The 17764-nt window shown below is 38.9% G+C and overlaps 3 protein-coding genes across 4 annotated transcripts in view; 1 reads left to right on the plus strand and 2 right to left on the minus strand.

Annotated features, from left to right (window-relative positions):
- Window positions 1-7336, plus strand: part of uba7 (ubiquitin-like modifier activating enzyme 7) — a 32309-nt gene extending 24973 nt beyond the window's left edge. The window contains exons 22-24 of one of the 2 annotated variants that reach the window (XM_026307947.2): window positions 3526-3627; window positions 4934-5016; window positions 6163-7336. In XM_026307947.2, the coding sequence (XP_026163732.1) occupies window positions 3526-3627; window positions 4934-5016; window positions 6163-6304 (327 nt within the window). In that variant the 3' untranslated portion in view covers window positions 6305-7336. Of the gene's footprint in view, window positions 1-3525; window positions 3628-4933; window positions 5017-5583; window positions 5860-6162 lie in introns of those variants that run through there. The other variant, XM_026307949.2, reaches the window with a different exon arrangement.
- A 309-nt stretch (window positions 7337-7645) lies between these two features.
- LOC113130947 (PAK4-inhibitor inka2-like) lies at window positions 7646-10222 on the minus strand. The gene is made up of 3 exons (XM_026307950.1): window positions 10088-10222; window positions 9947-9999; window positions 7646-8693 (listed from the first exon to the last, which is right to left on the minus strand). Exons 2-3 carry the CDS (start codon window positions 9947-9949, stop codon window positions 7764-7766), a joined length of 933 nt encoding a protein of 310 aa, XP_026163735.1. The 5' UTR covers window positions 9950-9999; window positions 10088-10222; the 3' UTR covers window positions 7646-7763.
- Window positions 10223-11327: 1105 nt separating this feature from the next.
- Window positions 11328-17764, minus strand: part of gnai2b (guanine nucleotide binding protein (G protein), alpha inhibiting activity polypeptide 2b) — a 34835-nt gene continuing 28398 nt past the window's right edge. Inside the window, exons 5-9 of the mRNA XM_026306706.2 lie at window positions 15852-15980; window positions 14286-14415; window positions 13675-13828; window positions 13370-13562; window positions 11328-12509 (exon numbers count right to left, since the gene is read on the minus strand). Of these exons, the coding sequence (XP_026162491.1) occupies window positions 13372-13562; window positions 13675-13828; window positions 14286-14415; window positions 15852-15980 (604 nt within the window). The 3' untranslated portion in view covers window positions 11328-12509; window positions 13370-13371. The remainder of the gene's footprint in view (window positions 12510-13369; window positions 13563-13674; window positions 13829-14285; window positions 14416-15851; window positions 15981-17764) is intronic.

Below are 17764 nucleotides of genomic sequence, written 5' to 3' on the forward strand. Positions count from 1 at the left end.
TTTAGAGTCATTTCTTTTTTTCCCTGAAAGTTGTTGCTATCTGCATGCAGCTTTTTCAGGAAGAGCAGAAGAGCTTGCCAAGCTTCCTGTCAACAAGAAGAAGCAGCCTGAACTTTTGGCTGTTCATGTCAGATGTTGGGGACCTTCAGATCTGAACAGGTCATGCAGGTAGAGAGTAATAAGGCTGAGAGAGAGGAAATATCGATGCATTTCAAAAATATAAACCAAACCTCTGTTAAAACCATAGGTAGTGTTTTGGAATTTGCACCTTTAAAAATACCCAGTTTCAGTAGTATCTCCACATTTGTAAGGCCAAATTGAACAACCTTGGACTCTATGCGCAAATGACATTTGGGATAGTTTTGAAAAACAATAGTTGTGTCACCTATCACTAGACCAAAGTGATGTTTGAAAAACTCCATCAAGAGCTCAAATCTTTACTTCTGCTTTATCAAAATTCTGATTTACATGAGATTGAAATACCCCCTTACGACAAAGGTTCATTTTTCACTGATGTTATTACACCTGTTTTAAAATTTCTGGAGTGCAACTATACTAAATGTGATGCAGTGAAATATAACAATGCAATTCTATCTATATGTATAATATGTATAATATCTATTTGTATGATATAGTCTGCGATTATCCATGGCGTCAATAAAATATGTGACTGTAGCAGTAAAATGAGAAGTAGCTCAAAGCTTGAAATGTCATGGTATTACTTTATTGTTTTTTGGATAGACCAGCTGTGTCATGTTTTAGGGGGAAGTTCAACATTTCATTTACAATACGGGCTACAATATTTTGAGTAGATGAGAGAGTTTGGCAGTCCTCCAGCAACACAGCAGAAAGAGTACAAACTTATATGTCTACCACTGTTGTTTCACTCGGGGCCATAAAGTGGTTGTTTGTCTCGTCCTCATCTTCTGAAGTCAAACTCACAGTAGTTCAGCCAAGCAGAATCCGGACTGTCAGCTCTGTCTTATGTCCAAACAGACCCATGAGGACTGCACTTCAGCACTGCACAGGTGTAACGTGTCAAATAGTGGACCATCTTGTGTCTTTTTGTGTGTTTAACTTCTAACCATATATGTCCATGGCCAAACGCACTAGAAACATGTTTTTAATGGGTTTAGACACAGGTCACAGACTTCCTTTTTCAAAATTGAGACTGGAACCATAAGGTTGAGCTCATTTTGTGCAACCGTGATTTGGAACCAATCTGAACCTAATTTCAACATAACAGCAGACCTTTCAGACAGTAATTCTATACTCTAACCTCTGTGCTCTTCTTTTGGATTTGTCCTTGAGTACAGAGTTCTCCTTACATGCAGTTGGTTTATTAAAACATCTTTCAAAAACAAGTATGTCTATATAATATAGTCTATACTACAGAACATTGAGTTTGGGATTTTATTATTACCACACTGGTCATTTCTAAGAGCAAAACAATGACTCTCTGTTTCAGATTTCTTTCTTTCTTCTCTTTCCCCAGAGATAACAGTTTCACTGTGGCATTTTTGTTTTTTATTGTGGAAGTTCCATGACAAAAAGATACCATGGTTGTGAGAAGCCATTTGTAATTGTTTCCAGCAGCCAGTTTGGTTCCAGTATTCTAGCTTAATTATTCTCCCCTGCTATAGTGTTGAATAGTTGACGTCACTTTATATACAGGCTGATGGGGTAGTTGATTGGCTTCAGGTTTCTGCCAAAGTTGTGCGACAGATACGAGAAAGAGGAAGGGAGGAGAGGGGGTAAAAATAGACTGCATGCTCACGCTGCATTGTGTAAAATCAGCATCTATACACTAAAGTGTGCATGGAAATCTGCGGCATTGAACCATTAAAAACAAGTTCCGTTTTAGAGTCAAACAATGACTTTGTGTTTGCAAGATTGTTTGAATTTATAATATTGTGCACATTTTTTACTGTTGTAGTGTTCTGCTCATGAAAAGTTTGAGGTTGTACTGATAATTCACTCTACATGAACATTAAAGAAACTAACACGACCGGGGGTAAGACATGCATCTTGCAAACATAACAGGCTTTGTCTGAAACCTGGGACAGAGCACCGAGACACCCATTCAGACTTGAAGAGAAGTATGCCTCAAGTATGTCTCCATAAACCCCATAAAGAGGTGGGAGTTGTGAGGGGTAGTCAGAAAGTTCCCCTTGGCTGCTGGAGCAGGGATAATTGGACCCAGGTTTAGCTGGAGTTTTTGGTATTCACATCTCGAGCCAAGTTTTGATCTTCACAACTCCTCTTACCAGACAGCGTCTGTGTAAGCAGGGTCACCTGGCTAAATGACATATTTTCTGCACGTGAGGAATAATGTCTCATTTTAGGTCAGGTGATTATTTTTTTCTTCCTTTAGATCTGGTTTACAATGTGTATGGTGTTGTGACAATAGTCTAGTGGCAATAAAAACAACTGTCTTTATGTTTGCAGTGGTTAAATTGATCTGTCTGGGTGTCAGGACTTTGTATTCTCTCTGTCTGGACCTGGGTCAAAGGTCAATCTTATGGGAATAAAAGAGACTTAGAGGATGCAGAGTCATTTCCAGGTCGTCCAACCTAAAAACTAATCTCATAAGATGCTTTTTTTTGGGGTGGGGGGTCAGGAGCGCATAAGGCAGGAGAAAGGGATGTATTCTAACTGTCTGTGAAAACATTTCAGTGAATGACTGTGTTTAAGATTTATTTAGACTAACAAGAATCTCTCTTTTGGTTTATTCTGTCATAAGGTCATACATTCCAGCCAATGACTGAAAAGGATGTACAGAATAAATGAGCTAGAATGAAATAATACAAAAGAAACAAACAAAACAATCTGTAAACAGCAAATGTCTGGTATTTTTACTTCTCAAAATTGTCAAAAATCAGTTTTCCACACACAATACACGTCTCAGGGTAGTATGGCTGCTATTATAGGGACCGACTATCGTCCCTCATTTTTACTCAATGGTTTCAGGCTGTTTACACAACCAGATTTCAAGTATGTCCATTAAACACAGACGGTATAAAGCAGCAAAAAGTGGTCCCTCCAAGCTCAAACGTCATGTACTTGAAGAGCAATTTGGCAAGGTGTCAGGAAAAATTCTTAAGTTGTTATTTCACTGCATACATAAACACATGTATTCTTCAACTTTTTCTCAAGTTGCACGCATCACATCACATCCCCCAAACCACACTGACACTGCATTGACATGTCTACATGGAAGTTTTTTTTTTACTAGCACAGGATAAAACTGTGAGAAGTAAATCTTGTAGAAGGAAATTTGAGAAAAGCAAGTCACTTCATCATATATAAGGAAGCACCTTCTTGACCTCATTGTAGCTTGTTTGGGTCTATACTGCTGCTGATTGTCCTCAACAGTGTTGAAAAACACAGTCTGTCTTTCCATGAGACCCCAGGACTCTTGTTATGGACCCAAACATTTCCCTTGCAGCAAATGGTACTTCATCTGTCAACTTTGTCTGTGTGTGTGTATGTGTGTGTTGGTGTATGTAACGTATCTATCGGCAGGTTGCAGGAAAGAAATACACCCAGTGGGATGGCTTCCTTGTGGAGGGCAGATGCAACAGTCAGCAGGAAATGACCTTGGGAGATCTGCTGAAGTACATCAAGGTACAGCTTCCTTATTCTCAGAAAGAAAACATGTAGTTTTTTTTTTTTTTAGATCAAATGCTATTGAGGACATATTATATATGCATGTTGAATTTTCCTAAGCTTTGGCATCTTCCCTCAGTGCACACAATGTCCATTGTTTAAAACAACTGCCCAAGTGTCACCTGAAATCACAACTTCAGGACTCTTTACTGCTGTCACTGACCCAGATTGACACATAAACCCCTAATAAATAGCAAGAATTGATTTTTTGTTTTTGAGATAATATGTGCTAAGAATGATAAGCTTTAAAGGCAGATTTTACGGTTTGTAAAATATAAATTGAGACAAAAAATCATAAAATCTTGTTGCTGTAAAAATTAAAGTTTCTTAAAACAAATTATGTATATTATGTAAAGTACTAAGCTAACAGCTCAGTGGGACTGTTCCAATTCAGTCTTTAAAATTGGTTTTGATATGACTTGATTGCAGTTTCCTTATATTTGTAATTGCTCAATTTAATTTCTGTAGAATTTGAGTTATGTCAGCAGTCGAGGATAACAACCCACTTAGGCTGCTTTAAGACTGTTACATTCTAACTCTCTTCCTGGCTAATTTCTCAATTATTTCTCTCAGCAAGTGATTTTCCATTTATATTCTACTTTGACAAATGTCAAGCTGACTCTTCCAACATCCTGTAGATTATTATTATCATTTGTCATCATATTTTTTCTGACTGTAACACGGCTGACAGTTGAACAGAAACTGGGTACGGTGGATTGTATGCCGTAATATCCAAGGACCCAGTGTTTAAAAACATAAAGGATATGCCATATCCCTGAAGTGTGTCCTATTACTCAGCAAGAACACATGTATGCATGTCTTCACAAACAGACACCATGTATGTTTTCTAAGATCTTGTCTTTCTAATATAATATAGGTCAGTTGCAACAGAAATATCTCAGCATGTGACACCTGGCCTATTTTTTAATGCATGCACCTACTTGCCCTGAGCAGATGCTGCTAGAGTTTGTTCTGAAGAAGCAAAAGGAAAATAAATTGGCAAACGTTCTTACTTTCTCAGAGTTTCGTTTAACCTTTGACTGGCTGGGTTCCCCTCATTTGTTTGTGAAAATGCTGCAGTTTCCTGAACTGATGTAGTTGTTTGAGGCCACAGGTCATCAAAAATTTTGCTCTGCAGAACACTGTTTTTGAAATTACATCAGGATAATGCATACAGGTGATGATGCATTTTAACTTCTTTTTATGACTGTTATATTTGTTATAATGTACGGCAGATTTAATTGCATTGTTTGTCTTTATGCAGAAAAAGCATAACTTGAACATCTGCAGTCTCTTCTACGGAACAGCTGTCATATACAGTGGACAGGAGGAGAGGCTCAAACAGAGGTATGTCCACTGAAGACAAAGATGCAGTACAATGTTGCACATGCATGGCTACACGACACACAGACAACCCTGCACACGTTAAAAAAAAAAAAAAAAAATCAGAGTAAGCGATGCACTGTTGTTTATTTACAAGCTAATGGAGGGATGAGATGTTACCTCTGAGTGCGTGAGGGGAGAGCGTGTTGACACGCTCACATGCAGAACTGAACACTGATGATTGAGACTGCTCCTTCTCAGGTTTCTTTCTGTTTATTGAGAACAAGAGTTAAAGTAGTGTGAACTTTTTTTTTTCTGTTTGGGCCTGTTCAGTGCTGCAGCAGAGTGAAGGCACATTTCATAAACCCTGGGGTGTTTAAAATGGATCTGATGACTCGTGCTCATCCTTTAAAGATCTTAGTCAGAGTAAAATATCCACAACCAGGAAGGTTTATAGGTAATAAATTGCTGGGTAAATTAGAACATTTGATTTTAAACATTAATTTGTGTGTTGCTTAGATTGTGCTGTGAGGTCTTCATGTTCCTCCTGAAACAGACTGTGCATGTCCTTTTCTGTTTTTGACACTCAAGTCTCTTGGGAGCTGGAGCTGGTGTTGGTGTTGTGGTTAGATTAAGCTGAGCAGGAAGAGGTGCTGAGTGCTGGCCATGTGAACAGCAGGCCATCCATGACAAATGCCCTATCCAGTACTCACTTCCTATGCAATTGCCCTGCCTCAAGCTTCCTGTGTTGGGCCAGTGCAGAGGGAGCTAACATCTAAAAACTTAAAAACGAAAGGTTTCTAAATTCTATGTAAGTCCCATTCAAAGACCAAAACCAAAAATGCATTAGTCCAAAAGTAAACTACAGTCCCCCATAATCACCACAGTATCTTCAGTGTGTTTTAAGTAGATTTTAAACTATTAAACTGGAGCTACATCAGTCTACAAAGATAATATTTGGTAGCATCAGTTTGTTGTCTTTTCATTTAATTTGCTGATAAGAAAAAGAAACTGGTGAAAGATTGTTGGGACAATATTTATGTTCCATGGTTCACACTAAGTGCATTTATATATACATTAAAAGGAGTGCACATTTGTTAACTGATAATTTTTTCATTCTTGTTGTCCACCCAGGCAGTCATTATATGTGTGTACCATATATTTTTGCAGTGTTTCTGATGTGGTTAGGATGGTAACCAAAACAGACATCCCTCCACACAAGAAGATGCTGGATTTGATCCCCTCATTTGAAGAAGATGAAGATGAAGATGAGGCCTGTGAGTTTGTTCTAACTATCAGGTACCTGCTGTAGTGATGCAACGAACAGGACGTTTTCTACCAAGTTCCAGTGAAGAGACATGAAAAACTGCTTTAGTGTGATTAAACAAAACTACTGAAAATAAATTTTCAAAATTGTGATTTTAATGCTTTTGATATTGATTACAAAGATTAACATTTGAAATATTTCCCTCAGGGGGGGGGGTTATTAAAAAGGCTGTTCAGGCTGTGGGTGCTGCCTAGCCGTTTCTCTAATTCTTTTGAATGATTGTAATGTCATACTGACCATGATTTTATTGTTAACCGTTTTATAACTCCACAATCACACAGTCTATTCTGGTGTCCTGTCCCATAGCCATGTTTTGTTTCCAAAATCTCATTAGATCTTATTTTGTGACTTTTGCAAAAGAGGATCTTTGGCAAAGTGTATCTTGTTGTTACTACTAAAACTCTTATCAGAAAGTTGGGTCTGCAAAACTTTTGGTTTTAATTTACATGTAAAATGTGCCTCTTGAGAGGTCAGCGGTGTTGCTAGCCAAGGCATATGGATTAAATAATCTGGCACTGATGGGGCAGTGCTGGATGGGTTTCAGGTCTAATTCAGGTCAGGCTGATGATGTTGAATGGGTGCAGTCAGAACATGCAGTTGGCACAGTAGGCAGTGCTTTGACAATTCAGGGTGCTTTGCCATTTGGACACAGCTGTCTTAAATCCTGTTCCAAGGAGACATGTGCACCCCTCCCTCCCTCTCTCCCTGAAGAATCCTTGAGCAAGTCAGGGCAGAGAAGCTGGACTTAAGGCCTTCATCTGTCCTCGGATGGCTTCTGTGCATCGACAACCTCACAATAGGTTTCACTTCAGCATGTGTTCACTGTTAACATGCTCAGCTCTTCCAGTTGGCAATATTGTCATCATGTCATGAGGAATCCTCTTTGTAATTCTTACTTCAACTGCTTACAGATGTTTTTAGTGTGTGACTGGGCTCAATGGTGCTGTTTCTGTTAAGTGCTGTTTGAATAATAATGCAATAAATAGTGCAATGAAAAAGTCAGTATTTAACCATGTGGGCTATTCTCTGACTTTCTTTTTAATAGTTCTGTTCATGAGCATGCTTTGCTGTGATGACCACACCCAGCCTCCCGTTTTTAATCAGGAAAATGCTGAATGCACTGTGTTTACAAGGCTTTCAAGCAGTTACTGTGTGGATCTTTCTAAACTAACTGACAAGTTTATTCCTGCAACTGTATGTCTCACAAAGTGTTAGGAAAAGGCTTAAAATGTTGTAATCATACACAAGAAATAAAGTGACAGATGCCTAAAATAATTAGAGTCACAATGTATAAAACTGCTCAAACTCAGGCAGGAAGACAACACATTAAATCAAAAAGCACTTTATTCAGAACGCATCAACATTGTGGACAAAAATTAATTATGAAAATAGAACCATCTTATGTTATTTTGTCTAAAAGGGTCAGTTGGTAGTTACAGCTCACTCAGATGTATCCAATAATATCATTACATATTATGGGTTGACGGCTGCCAGTTTTCATGAGAGCCGTGAACTGGTAGAAGTCAGTGTCCAGCTCATGTAGTCCTGTGTGGGACTGATGAAAGAAAGGTTTTAGAGCCTGAAATCCCACAGGACAGGACATTCGTTTAGGGGCCTCTGCAGCCCTACTGACCCTGGTGGAGCCTGCTGGCCTTGGCCTCACCTCCCCACTTTTAGATATCCCTGCCAGTCTTTTGCGCATGTTGACCAAAATGTCCTTGGCAAGGCGCCGACCTGCGCTCGGCTTCAGCTCTGCTGGCTCAGGGCAGTCTGGTAGGTCCATCCAGTTCTTTATTAGGTCAGCAAAACTGTTGTCCCCCAGTACCAGGGGCTGTCTGTTCCTGCTGCGGCTCAACAGTGATGTTGTCCAGTCCTCTGGGTCACTGGACTCAAATGAAGTCCAGCGCTCCAGACAAGCGTCCGAGGTTGATTTGGGCCGAACACGACCTGAAAGTCCTCTATTTGTGCGGAGGCAGGCAGAAGAGGAGACTCGCACATTTCTGGTCCTCCTCAGGACCACGCCTTCATCTTGCCAAGAAGCTTCAGAGTAACCAGAGTCAAAGTCCACACTCTTTTCACTGCTGGGGGAGCCTTGTGCCAGTCGTTCATTCTCCTGTTGCTCTTCCTCCTCTTCCAAGGGGCTGGCCAGGCAGCAGGCAGAGTCATATGTGCTGGCTTCACTAGCATCAGAAACACGTAGACGAGTGAGTTTCTCCTGCTGTGCCCTCTGTTTGCAGAGCCGTGTTACCGCAAAAGACCGAACACATGGTTCACTCAGTGGCCTCGGCCTGCTTATCTGCTTCAGGTCCTGCAAAGATCTCATCATGTACTGCATCTGGTCCCGGAGGCAGTCAGTAGAATCTCCTAAACACAGCTACACAATGAGAAAGGCACAGATTAATTAGTTAAAATTTCCATAAACACCATATTTGTGCCAAAAGAAAATCTTAAAGTGATGGTCAACTTTTGTACCACGTTACAGAGCAGTTATAGTCTGGTTTCCAAAATGTCCCATCATGCCCTTGGCCAGTCTAGCTGGAGCTTGTAATGTTGCCTGTGTTATTTCCAGTATCGGGCCAATAAGATTTTTACCAGCTGAGATCACTCAGCTGTATGACCATATAACAAGTGAAGCATTCCTGAAAAACCTCAGAGCAGCCTTACGGAGACAATCCCATGCAGTATGATCCCAAAAAATCAAAAAGTCATGGCACTGAGAACAGGACACACATTTTAAACTGGAAAAACTCTCCCTGCCTCCTAAAGGTAGAGGGGAAGTTTGAACAAAGTACAGCAGAATCGTGGAGGAGTGCAGAGGCACATATCCTCTCTGGGCTCCCCCAACTCACAGGATGTTGACTGGCCTATATAATACACCAGGAAATGACAGCAACATTTTGGAATTACACAATAATACTGTATTAAGTATGAATCACACCATCTTACAGCCTTTAGATAAACTGAAATCAATCAGTTGATGAAACACTGATTTGTAATGTTTCATATGATCTGAAACAATCAAAATTACCAAGCTAAAATCCCCCAGTTTAAACAGAAACTTCGCTTTTTTCTAATGAATATTTTGGAAAGTTTAAACATTTATTGTAATATTTAGTTTGTATAAGAGAGCTGTTTAGTTTTGTAATATTTAGATTGAGCCTCCCTGCTCTGCCAGTGTTTGGCTTGGAGTAGTAAGCACACAGTGCCCTGATGTTATCACAGCTGTGGGTGCTGAACCATTTGGTCCCAGGGGGAGACTTATCTGACACACCAAGCCATCCTCAGTGGGACTCTGCGGTCAGTCTGCCACTTTTAAAACGCCCAGTTCTCCTTGGCTGACTTCACACAACAGAGAGTAGGGATTCACTCAGCTGTGTGTATATGGAAAGGCCAGTTTGCTTTGAATTAACTATGACTTGGGGAATTAAAATACACCAGGTTTACTAAACCCTTGCAGTCATTAAAAAAAAAAAAAAAAAGCTGTACACAATTTTATGCACAATTTCAAATGCATTGGTTTTTATTCTAAGAGTCCTAAGTAGCCTAATGATGTCTGCAATCACAATCAAGCTTCTACAAAAACCGTACAAATATTTGAAAAAGAAAAAAGAAAAAAAGAAAACTTACCATTGCTTGATAAAAAGTGTCTGCGGGGAAGTTCGGGATCCTGTTAACTGCTTCTGTAACAAAACATTAGATCTACATTAAATACGTGATTTCCGTATTTTACTTACATTTAGCTGCGTATAGTAATTACACTAGTAATACCTTTGCATGAGGTTCAGATGAAACTCCAACACATCCAACAGCTCTGCAGATTTACAGTGATAGGAAGCGTTGAGTTGTCCCTGTCCTGCCTCCTCTGAAGCAGGCCGGGGTCTGTCAGCGGACTTTGACGGTGCTGAACTTTTGGCTGCAGCAAATCAGCACAGCGCATCATAGACTCAGCCAATGGCGAGTCCCCTGAAACAAGAAACCTCTGTGTGTTCATACTGTAACTGTATGTTGACATTACAGAATGGGAAAATTATTTGTTTTTAATGTTTGTTTTTAATCAAACATCAAATTAATGATCACTAACTATTTAAAACGTGTTTTTTATTTAACGACTTACCATCCAAATAGCCTACTACAAAACACTACAAATAACAAAATGTATAGAAAATTTGACCTAATTTATTTATTTTTAACGCCACCTCCTTGTTGTAGTTACTACCTGTTGTGTACATTAGTGCTTGGTTAAAATCGCCACTTTTGTAAAAGTTTAAACTTCTTGGATAGTTTCAGAGACTGAGCGGGTGTTGATTTAGTGAACTCTTCACGTCGCCACCTGGTGGAACTTCTATATTCCTGTTATCTATTGTTCCTGAATATAAGCCTTTTCACACCCTGCATGAAGGTTTTCACCATTCTTTTGTTGTTTGTTTTGAAATGCAAACATGCTACTGAGGCTCAGGTGAAGATCTAATTTTATTTACAGATGATCAGACCATTCATGACTGCACCTCCTCACCTCACCTCTTTGAATGTTGATAAACACTTTGTATTGTAATATAGCTGCTGAGCACAGCTGTGAAAGACATTCTCAGAGCTTGAACTTCAGAAAAAGTTCCAATTTGTGTGTGTTAATACTGATGTAACAACGTGTAAGCAGCATGTCACTAGTTAGACTGAAGCTAAAAACTGTTTCTATTTGGGTCTGAAATAGTCAGTTAGACATATTGTTATACAACAGGGTTGAGATCTGCTGGTAATGAATGCAAGCATTGTATCCTAGCGTTCATATGTACTTACCTTCCACCATTGGGTGCGTGGCATCAATATAGATTAACTAGCCTTTGACCTTAAAGAAAACCTGTGGATCCATGTGGGTTTTCTATGTGAGCCCTGAGGAATTAAACACTGTTGATACTCTCTGAAACACTGCAATGCCAGTGTTTAGGTCCAGTGGAAGAATATTATACTTTTGTTTATTTCCATTTGATAAAACACACTGTACAACAAAAGACTGTGTGACCAAACTTTTATTTACATTTAACAAGTGAATGACTTTCACCTTAATATTAATGAACGACTATCATACATTTGTCTCAGTGTTGTTGCATTTTAAATCACAGGGTTAAGTGAACTGGAGTAGAAATAGCCCTAATTCACACTATGAAGATAGCATGTCTCTAAAGAATAAGTGTAAACAGATATCAAGGCACAAACATATGTAAAAAGACTTGAAATTAAACAAATAGTACAGAACAAACAATGTTAGAAACAGACATAATCACTTAAAATCTTGCAAATATCTTTAAAGTGACACATAACCATTTCTCTTTTCTTACTTTAAAGAAGTTACTTAAGGAATGTTAATCAGTTTGTGGGGGATACAGGCTAATCTATGGACAGTCATGCAGAACAATGCACTATAGTACACCTGTGAATATCTGTGTAAACATTGTACAAAAACATTTCCCCTTCATCCATTGTCATTCTCCATGCTTGTTTGTTTTCTTCTAAAAAATAAGCTCTGTGCAGTCTAAAGGTTCAGAAAATACCATTAGTTAACATAAGTTAATGCAATTTTTATAAAAAGGTGTTGTACTGTATCTTCTTATTAAAGTTCAGAAGCAAAAAGCAAAACTGAAAAAGTACTGAAAAATAAAAACCTAAAAAACGCAAGTGAAACTGGGATCTGAGCAAAAACAAAATGAGAATGAACAAATGACTACAGTTTAAACAGGTGGCTCTTGAACTGATCTTTGAAGCATTATTGAGGGTCAGAACTACAAATCTTACTTAATTTTACTGTATACAGTAAGAAAATGTTACTGTTATGAAGATTTTACACTTCCAGCAATTATTTTCTACTTAACCTAGGCAGCTCATATCATTTATAATAGTTTTAGAGATAAATTGAATGCCTTGACTGTAAGTGATTCTTCTTCCCAGGGGTCCTTGGTTTAAATGTTCACTGTACTTAGTGATCAGTATGAGAACGCATGATCAACAGAAGTAAGATGGATAAGAATATAAGAACTGCTAAGACAGAGATTGTGATGGCTGCAAATCAGTGATTGTTGAAATTAGTTCAGCTTTTCCCTCTAGGAATCAAGTCTGTTATGGTTTTCATTATGAAAAGCAGTAATCATCACATGGCTGTTGAAGTCTCTCATGCAGTCTGTGTGCATCCGGCATTGTCCTGCATGAAAAGAAGACAAACAAAGCAGTTTTATAGAAATATAGTACGAATCTAGCAAGAAAAAAACTATTCTTCCATTGTTTAATTGTACAAGAACTTTAATTTATGCTGCTTAATTTGGTCCTCAGCAATTACAGCAAATCACACAGGTTTGAATGAACATTTTTTTTCTCAATCTGGAAAACACATAACATCATCTACCCTTGAAAAAAAAAAGTGAATGAAAAAGGCTGTTTTTTTTCCACAGGAGCTACTTAACATACTTTTTTTACAGCTACTTTGTTATTCCTCTTCAGCCTGACAGAATCACTCGAGGCTAGTCGTTAGGTGATGTAATAAAATTGATGTGTGGTTTGCAATATTCACATTGTGGTCAAGTTTAACTGGTTTATTCACACATAACTGAATTCATGCTGCAATAGACAGGCCTTATTAGAAAGTTCATTTTACTCTAAGACTTAATCTGACCTGAGAAGCTGATTTGAGAGTGAAGAACATCTGGGAGTTACTGTGACCTGGCAGGTTGCACCAGCAAAGGTAGGTGTAACCAAGACTATGGTTTGTTCAGAGTCCCAGTGTGCATTATTTTAACAGTTTATCAGAGCAGTAATCGATCCTAGCAGAATTAAAACCATCCATATATCCAAAATTACACCTCCTATAACTTCTGACTTCATCAACAACCAACCAAATGAGTCACTAGTCATTTCAGCTCTACACCGGATACAGAAAATATAGAGTTTTTAATAATGAACTGAAGGAGATGGATCAATCCATACCCACTGGATAAGATCAGTATGTACAGTATGATCAGATTTTATAGAAACAGTCTCACCCACCCTGCCATCCCTGTATCCTACCTTTAGAAAAGACCACAGTCTTTCAGGTTGTTCTTAATAATGACATCAGTGACGGCGTCAAAGACGAACTGCACGTTCTTGGTGTCAGTGGCACAGGTGAAGTGCGTGTAGATCTCCTTGGTGTCCTTTTTCTTGTTCAGGTCCTCAAACTTGGTCTGAATGTAACTGGCTGCTTCATCAAACTTGTTAGCTCCTGTTAAGCAACAATTTGGAGAGATGACAAAGTGATTTGTTTTTAAGATGACAAACGATGTCTTGTTATGCTGTGGTTTATGCAGTGCGGCCCCTAATATTCCATGCGATACCTGTGTACTCTGGAAAGCAGATGGTAAGAGGGCTGCGGGTAATCTTCTCCTCAAAGAGATCCTTCTTGTTGAGGAAGAGGATGATGGAGGTCTCCGTGAACCACTTGTTGTTGCAGATGGAGTCAAAGAGCTTCATGCTCTCATGCATTCGATTCTAAAGAGAAGCAGAAATCATCTATAGGTTATAGCCTGCACTAAAGAACAATATATCAGAGCTGCCACCAGGGGACAATGTTGTTTAACATTTTATATGTGAGGAGTGACCAGTGCAGAAGAGGTTCTTCAGAGCCTCTTTTGGCCAAGTCTTTCTTGAGCCTTTGCTATAAATTCAGCAGTATCTTAAAGCAGTTTAAGACAGTGGTGTTACATGAAAAATTAGCTATTAAAACTTTCATTCCATACTCCATTGGTTCACCTACACATATATTGTAAAACTCCAATGAACTGCCTGAATCCAAAATATGGATGGACTACGTTATATTCTTTGTAATGCTGTGAACTGTAAACTACTTGATGTTGAAAATGAAGCAAAGAGCAGATTTATGAAGCTAGTAAAGCTATATCATTCATGCAGACGAGAACATACACCAGAAGATGATTTTTTTTCTTACCATCTCCTCATCCTCAGCCAGCACAAGATCATAAGCACTCAGTGCAACACAAAAGATAATGGCTGTGACTCCCTCAAAACAGTGAATCCATTTCTTCCTCTCTGAGCGTTGGCCTCCCACATCAAACATTCTGCAAAGAAAGTGAAGCAAAGGAGTGATATATTGTGTGTGTGTGGTTGTGTGCACTGGTATGGAAGAAGGTCACAGTGAAACATGGTAAGGTGAAGCTGATAGAGAACAGGGGAAAGGAAGAGGAAAGGAGAAAGTTGGGGTGATGTTGGGTTGATAAGGAGATGGAAAGGTGTCTATCAGATATCTGCAGGGTCAGTGCAGGCTATACGAGGCAGGCCTCTGTGTTCAGAACAAAACACTGACTAATGACAAAGCTGAGTGCTGTGATCGAAGCTGTTAGAGGTGTGAACAAAACCCTACAGACAGCTGAAGTGATAATAGTCTACCACATCCAGCCCAGCTGCCAAACCTGGATGATACAGATGAGAAATATGAGGTTTCAGTGAACCCACAATTTGTTTAGGTTAACAGACACTAAAGAATCACCACCTTGACGTATATAAATTAACCCACTGTTAAAAGATGTCATTTCTCTGTAGTACCTCTGTGCACTTAATATGGAAATCAGGACAAAATTTAAAAAATGTGACTTTCTTTTTATTGATTACTTCCATGAATTATTCAGGCCACATACTGAAGCTGTGACAGAAGGTAAATATCAGAGAGTTTATCAGGAAACAGGTCACACCAGAGCCATGTGGCAGCTGCTGCCTTTTTTTATTAGCCACATCTGTTCTAGCTGCTTTAACAAAGTGTTGGCTATCTTATAGACCTAAAACACAAACAGAACAGCCGGGTTGGTAAAAATAACACAACATGTCTTTACACATTATCTTCCTAGCTATATTCTTTGCAGTGTTACATAGCATATTTTCAATATTCACCTATAACCCATACCAGAATTATGTTTGCGTCAGTACAGGTCCTGAAATAAAATGTTCAAACACCTACCTCTATTAAAATATGTATCTATACATCCATTACCGTCCCACACAAGTGCTCAAACTGCATATTTTATGTAAGCCTACAGTACTGTGTCACAGAGCATATGCTCAAATGTTAGCACTAAATAAGCCCTGGTTTTAGTGAAGTGGGCAGGATTTGCTCTTGGTGCAATTGTGATAATTGGACTTTTAATTGCAGGTATAATTTGGCTTCTGAGTAGCTGAGTTGCACATTTTAAACTAGGAATGTCAGTCACCCCTTGATGCAATTAATGTGGGGACCAAAATTAGGTTTAACAGTTTCTGGGTAATGTTGTAAATTATAGATAAGTTCAGTGTTTCAGGATTCAGAGCAGGTGCTGAGGAGCCTGGTACAGCAATGTCACTGCAAATGGCTAAGGCAAATTTTTTAATACACAGATACACAGCAAGGGCGAGAGTGAAGATGGTAGCACATTTCTTATTTGTTCATTTATTTTATTTTTCTTTTGTTTCCAAAACAGGCAAAGTCAAATAAAGTTGCTATGAGGTCAGGGCTATAGGATCTTACTTGAAATGCAGTTCCTTGAAAGTGAAGTGAGTCTCCACAATGCCAGTGGTCTTGACCCGAGTCCGCAGCACATCCTGTTGGGTGGGGATGTAATCTGCTTTAGCTATCCTTTCCAGATCATTCAGGTAACTAAAAGAGAGAGAGAGTCAGAGAGAGAGAGAGAGAGAGAGGGAGAGAGAGAGATTAAGGTTTCAACATGATGTTCAACCTGAAACAGAGAGAGGGAGAAAGACAGAAACAAACTGACTGACACAGAGTATGAACACACTGATTCTCCATTAATATTCAAAACAGTCTGTATTTTTCTGCTCCTCTGAACTCTAACTTGTAAACTTTCTGTGGAGTGACTCATAATGTGTTGCACTAAACATTGCCTGACAGCATTTCATTAGACTGTTTAAGTGCCTTTTAAGAGATTGTCCCAGAACTAGGCTCAGAGAGAGAAATCAAGTTGAATCAAGCATGACTTGTGGCTGCTAATAACAGTCCAGACCTACTCTACCATTATTTCTGAGCCATATCCTGTTCTCTTGGAGAGATTTTGGGGCTAGCAGAAAAAAAGATAACGCCTTTCTGGCCACCTGGCTAAGTCCAGTTCACAGCCTCTGGTTTTGGTCTCTACCAACCACCCACAAACTACAAAATGTTAGATTTGCGCAATTTATCTGGGTTTGCATACAAATATGCATTATACTCATTGTTTGATGAAGCATTAGGAGGATACAGTTTCACTCATGTCTTTTCTGTGATTTTGCTGAGATGAGGTCAAAGCCTGGATGCCAAATATCAATTCTGCAGTCTACACTTACTCTGTATTCACACAAAATGGCTGGCTATGTAAGACCACTATGGGGTTACCACTAGACCTACTAGTACTATCCATAGCATAGATCAACTTGTGCAGTGGATTTCAGGCACCCTCTGCTACTTGTAAGAGAGCAGTATTAAAAGGTTGCAGAAATAATACAAAACAATGCAAGGTAAAATTCAAAGGAATCCTTGTCATTCTATCAAAATAGTTGCACCCCTTTAATTTTTGCTTGTTCATTCACAATTTTCTGACAGACTGCTGGTCAGTAGGGGGAGTCTGGCTGTATCTTCACCATGCTTAACACAGTTTGCCCCATTTATGTATGCATTACATCATCATTCAAAGCCAACTGTGAGCTTCAGTGGCCCAACAGATCTACGCTTCACAGACAAATGTCCTGCATTTCAGCTATATAGATCTTGCCTTACATGCACGTAGGATCAAATAGGATAGAATAATAGAATCTTTCTTGCATCTCATTTTGTCGTCCCTCAAGATAAACTATTCTGTGCTCTGCTTATCAGGTTACCATATTAAAGAATCAAGAGCAGAGCGGGAGGAATATTCACAAGTTATTGGAATATCTTTCCAGGCTTTATAACCCCCTAGAGAACTCTAAGGCAGGTTTTTCACTGCAGCACATTTGAAAAAGGCTAACAGGGCTACACCATCAGATCCATCACAGCACCAAGCGAGAAGCATCCCTAATGGCAGCAATATTAAATGCTTAATATGAAACCAACATAAAAGTAAACAGCACATACATATCTCTCAAGCTGGTTTATATTGTTTTTATTATTCTAAAAAATATATTAAACTGCAGTGTTTCAGCTTAATTTTTGCAAAAAATATTTTCAAATATGAAAGACAAATACACATAATAAGAGAAAGGAGCCTGTGAGTTTTCCCAATTGGCCACATTTAGTCTACATTTAGAAGAGCAGGTTTGGAGCAGATTGCATATTGACGGATATATAAGTAAAATAGCATATGTTATAAAAGTGAATAGAATATCAAAAATCATAGATTTGATTAAACCGGCGTATTGCTGGAAGGCATTTCTTTTTACATGATTCCAAAGAAGGTGCACAGTATAAATACA

Source organism: Mastacembelus armatus, chromosome 5, assembly GCF_900324485.2.
Source record: "Mastacembelus armatus chromosome 5, fMasArm1.2, whole genome shotgun sequence".
Lineage (NCBI taxonomy): Eukaryota > Metazoa > Chordata > Actinopteri > Synbranchiformes > Mastacembelidae > Mastacembelus > Mastacembelus armatus.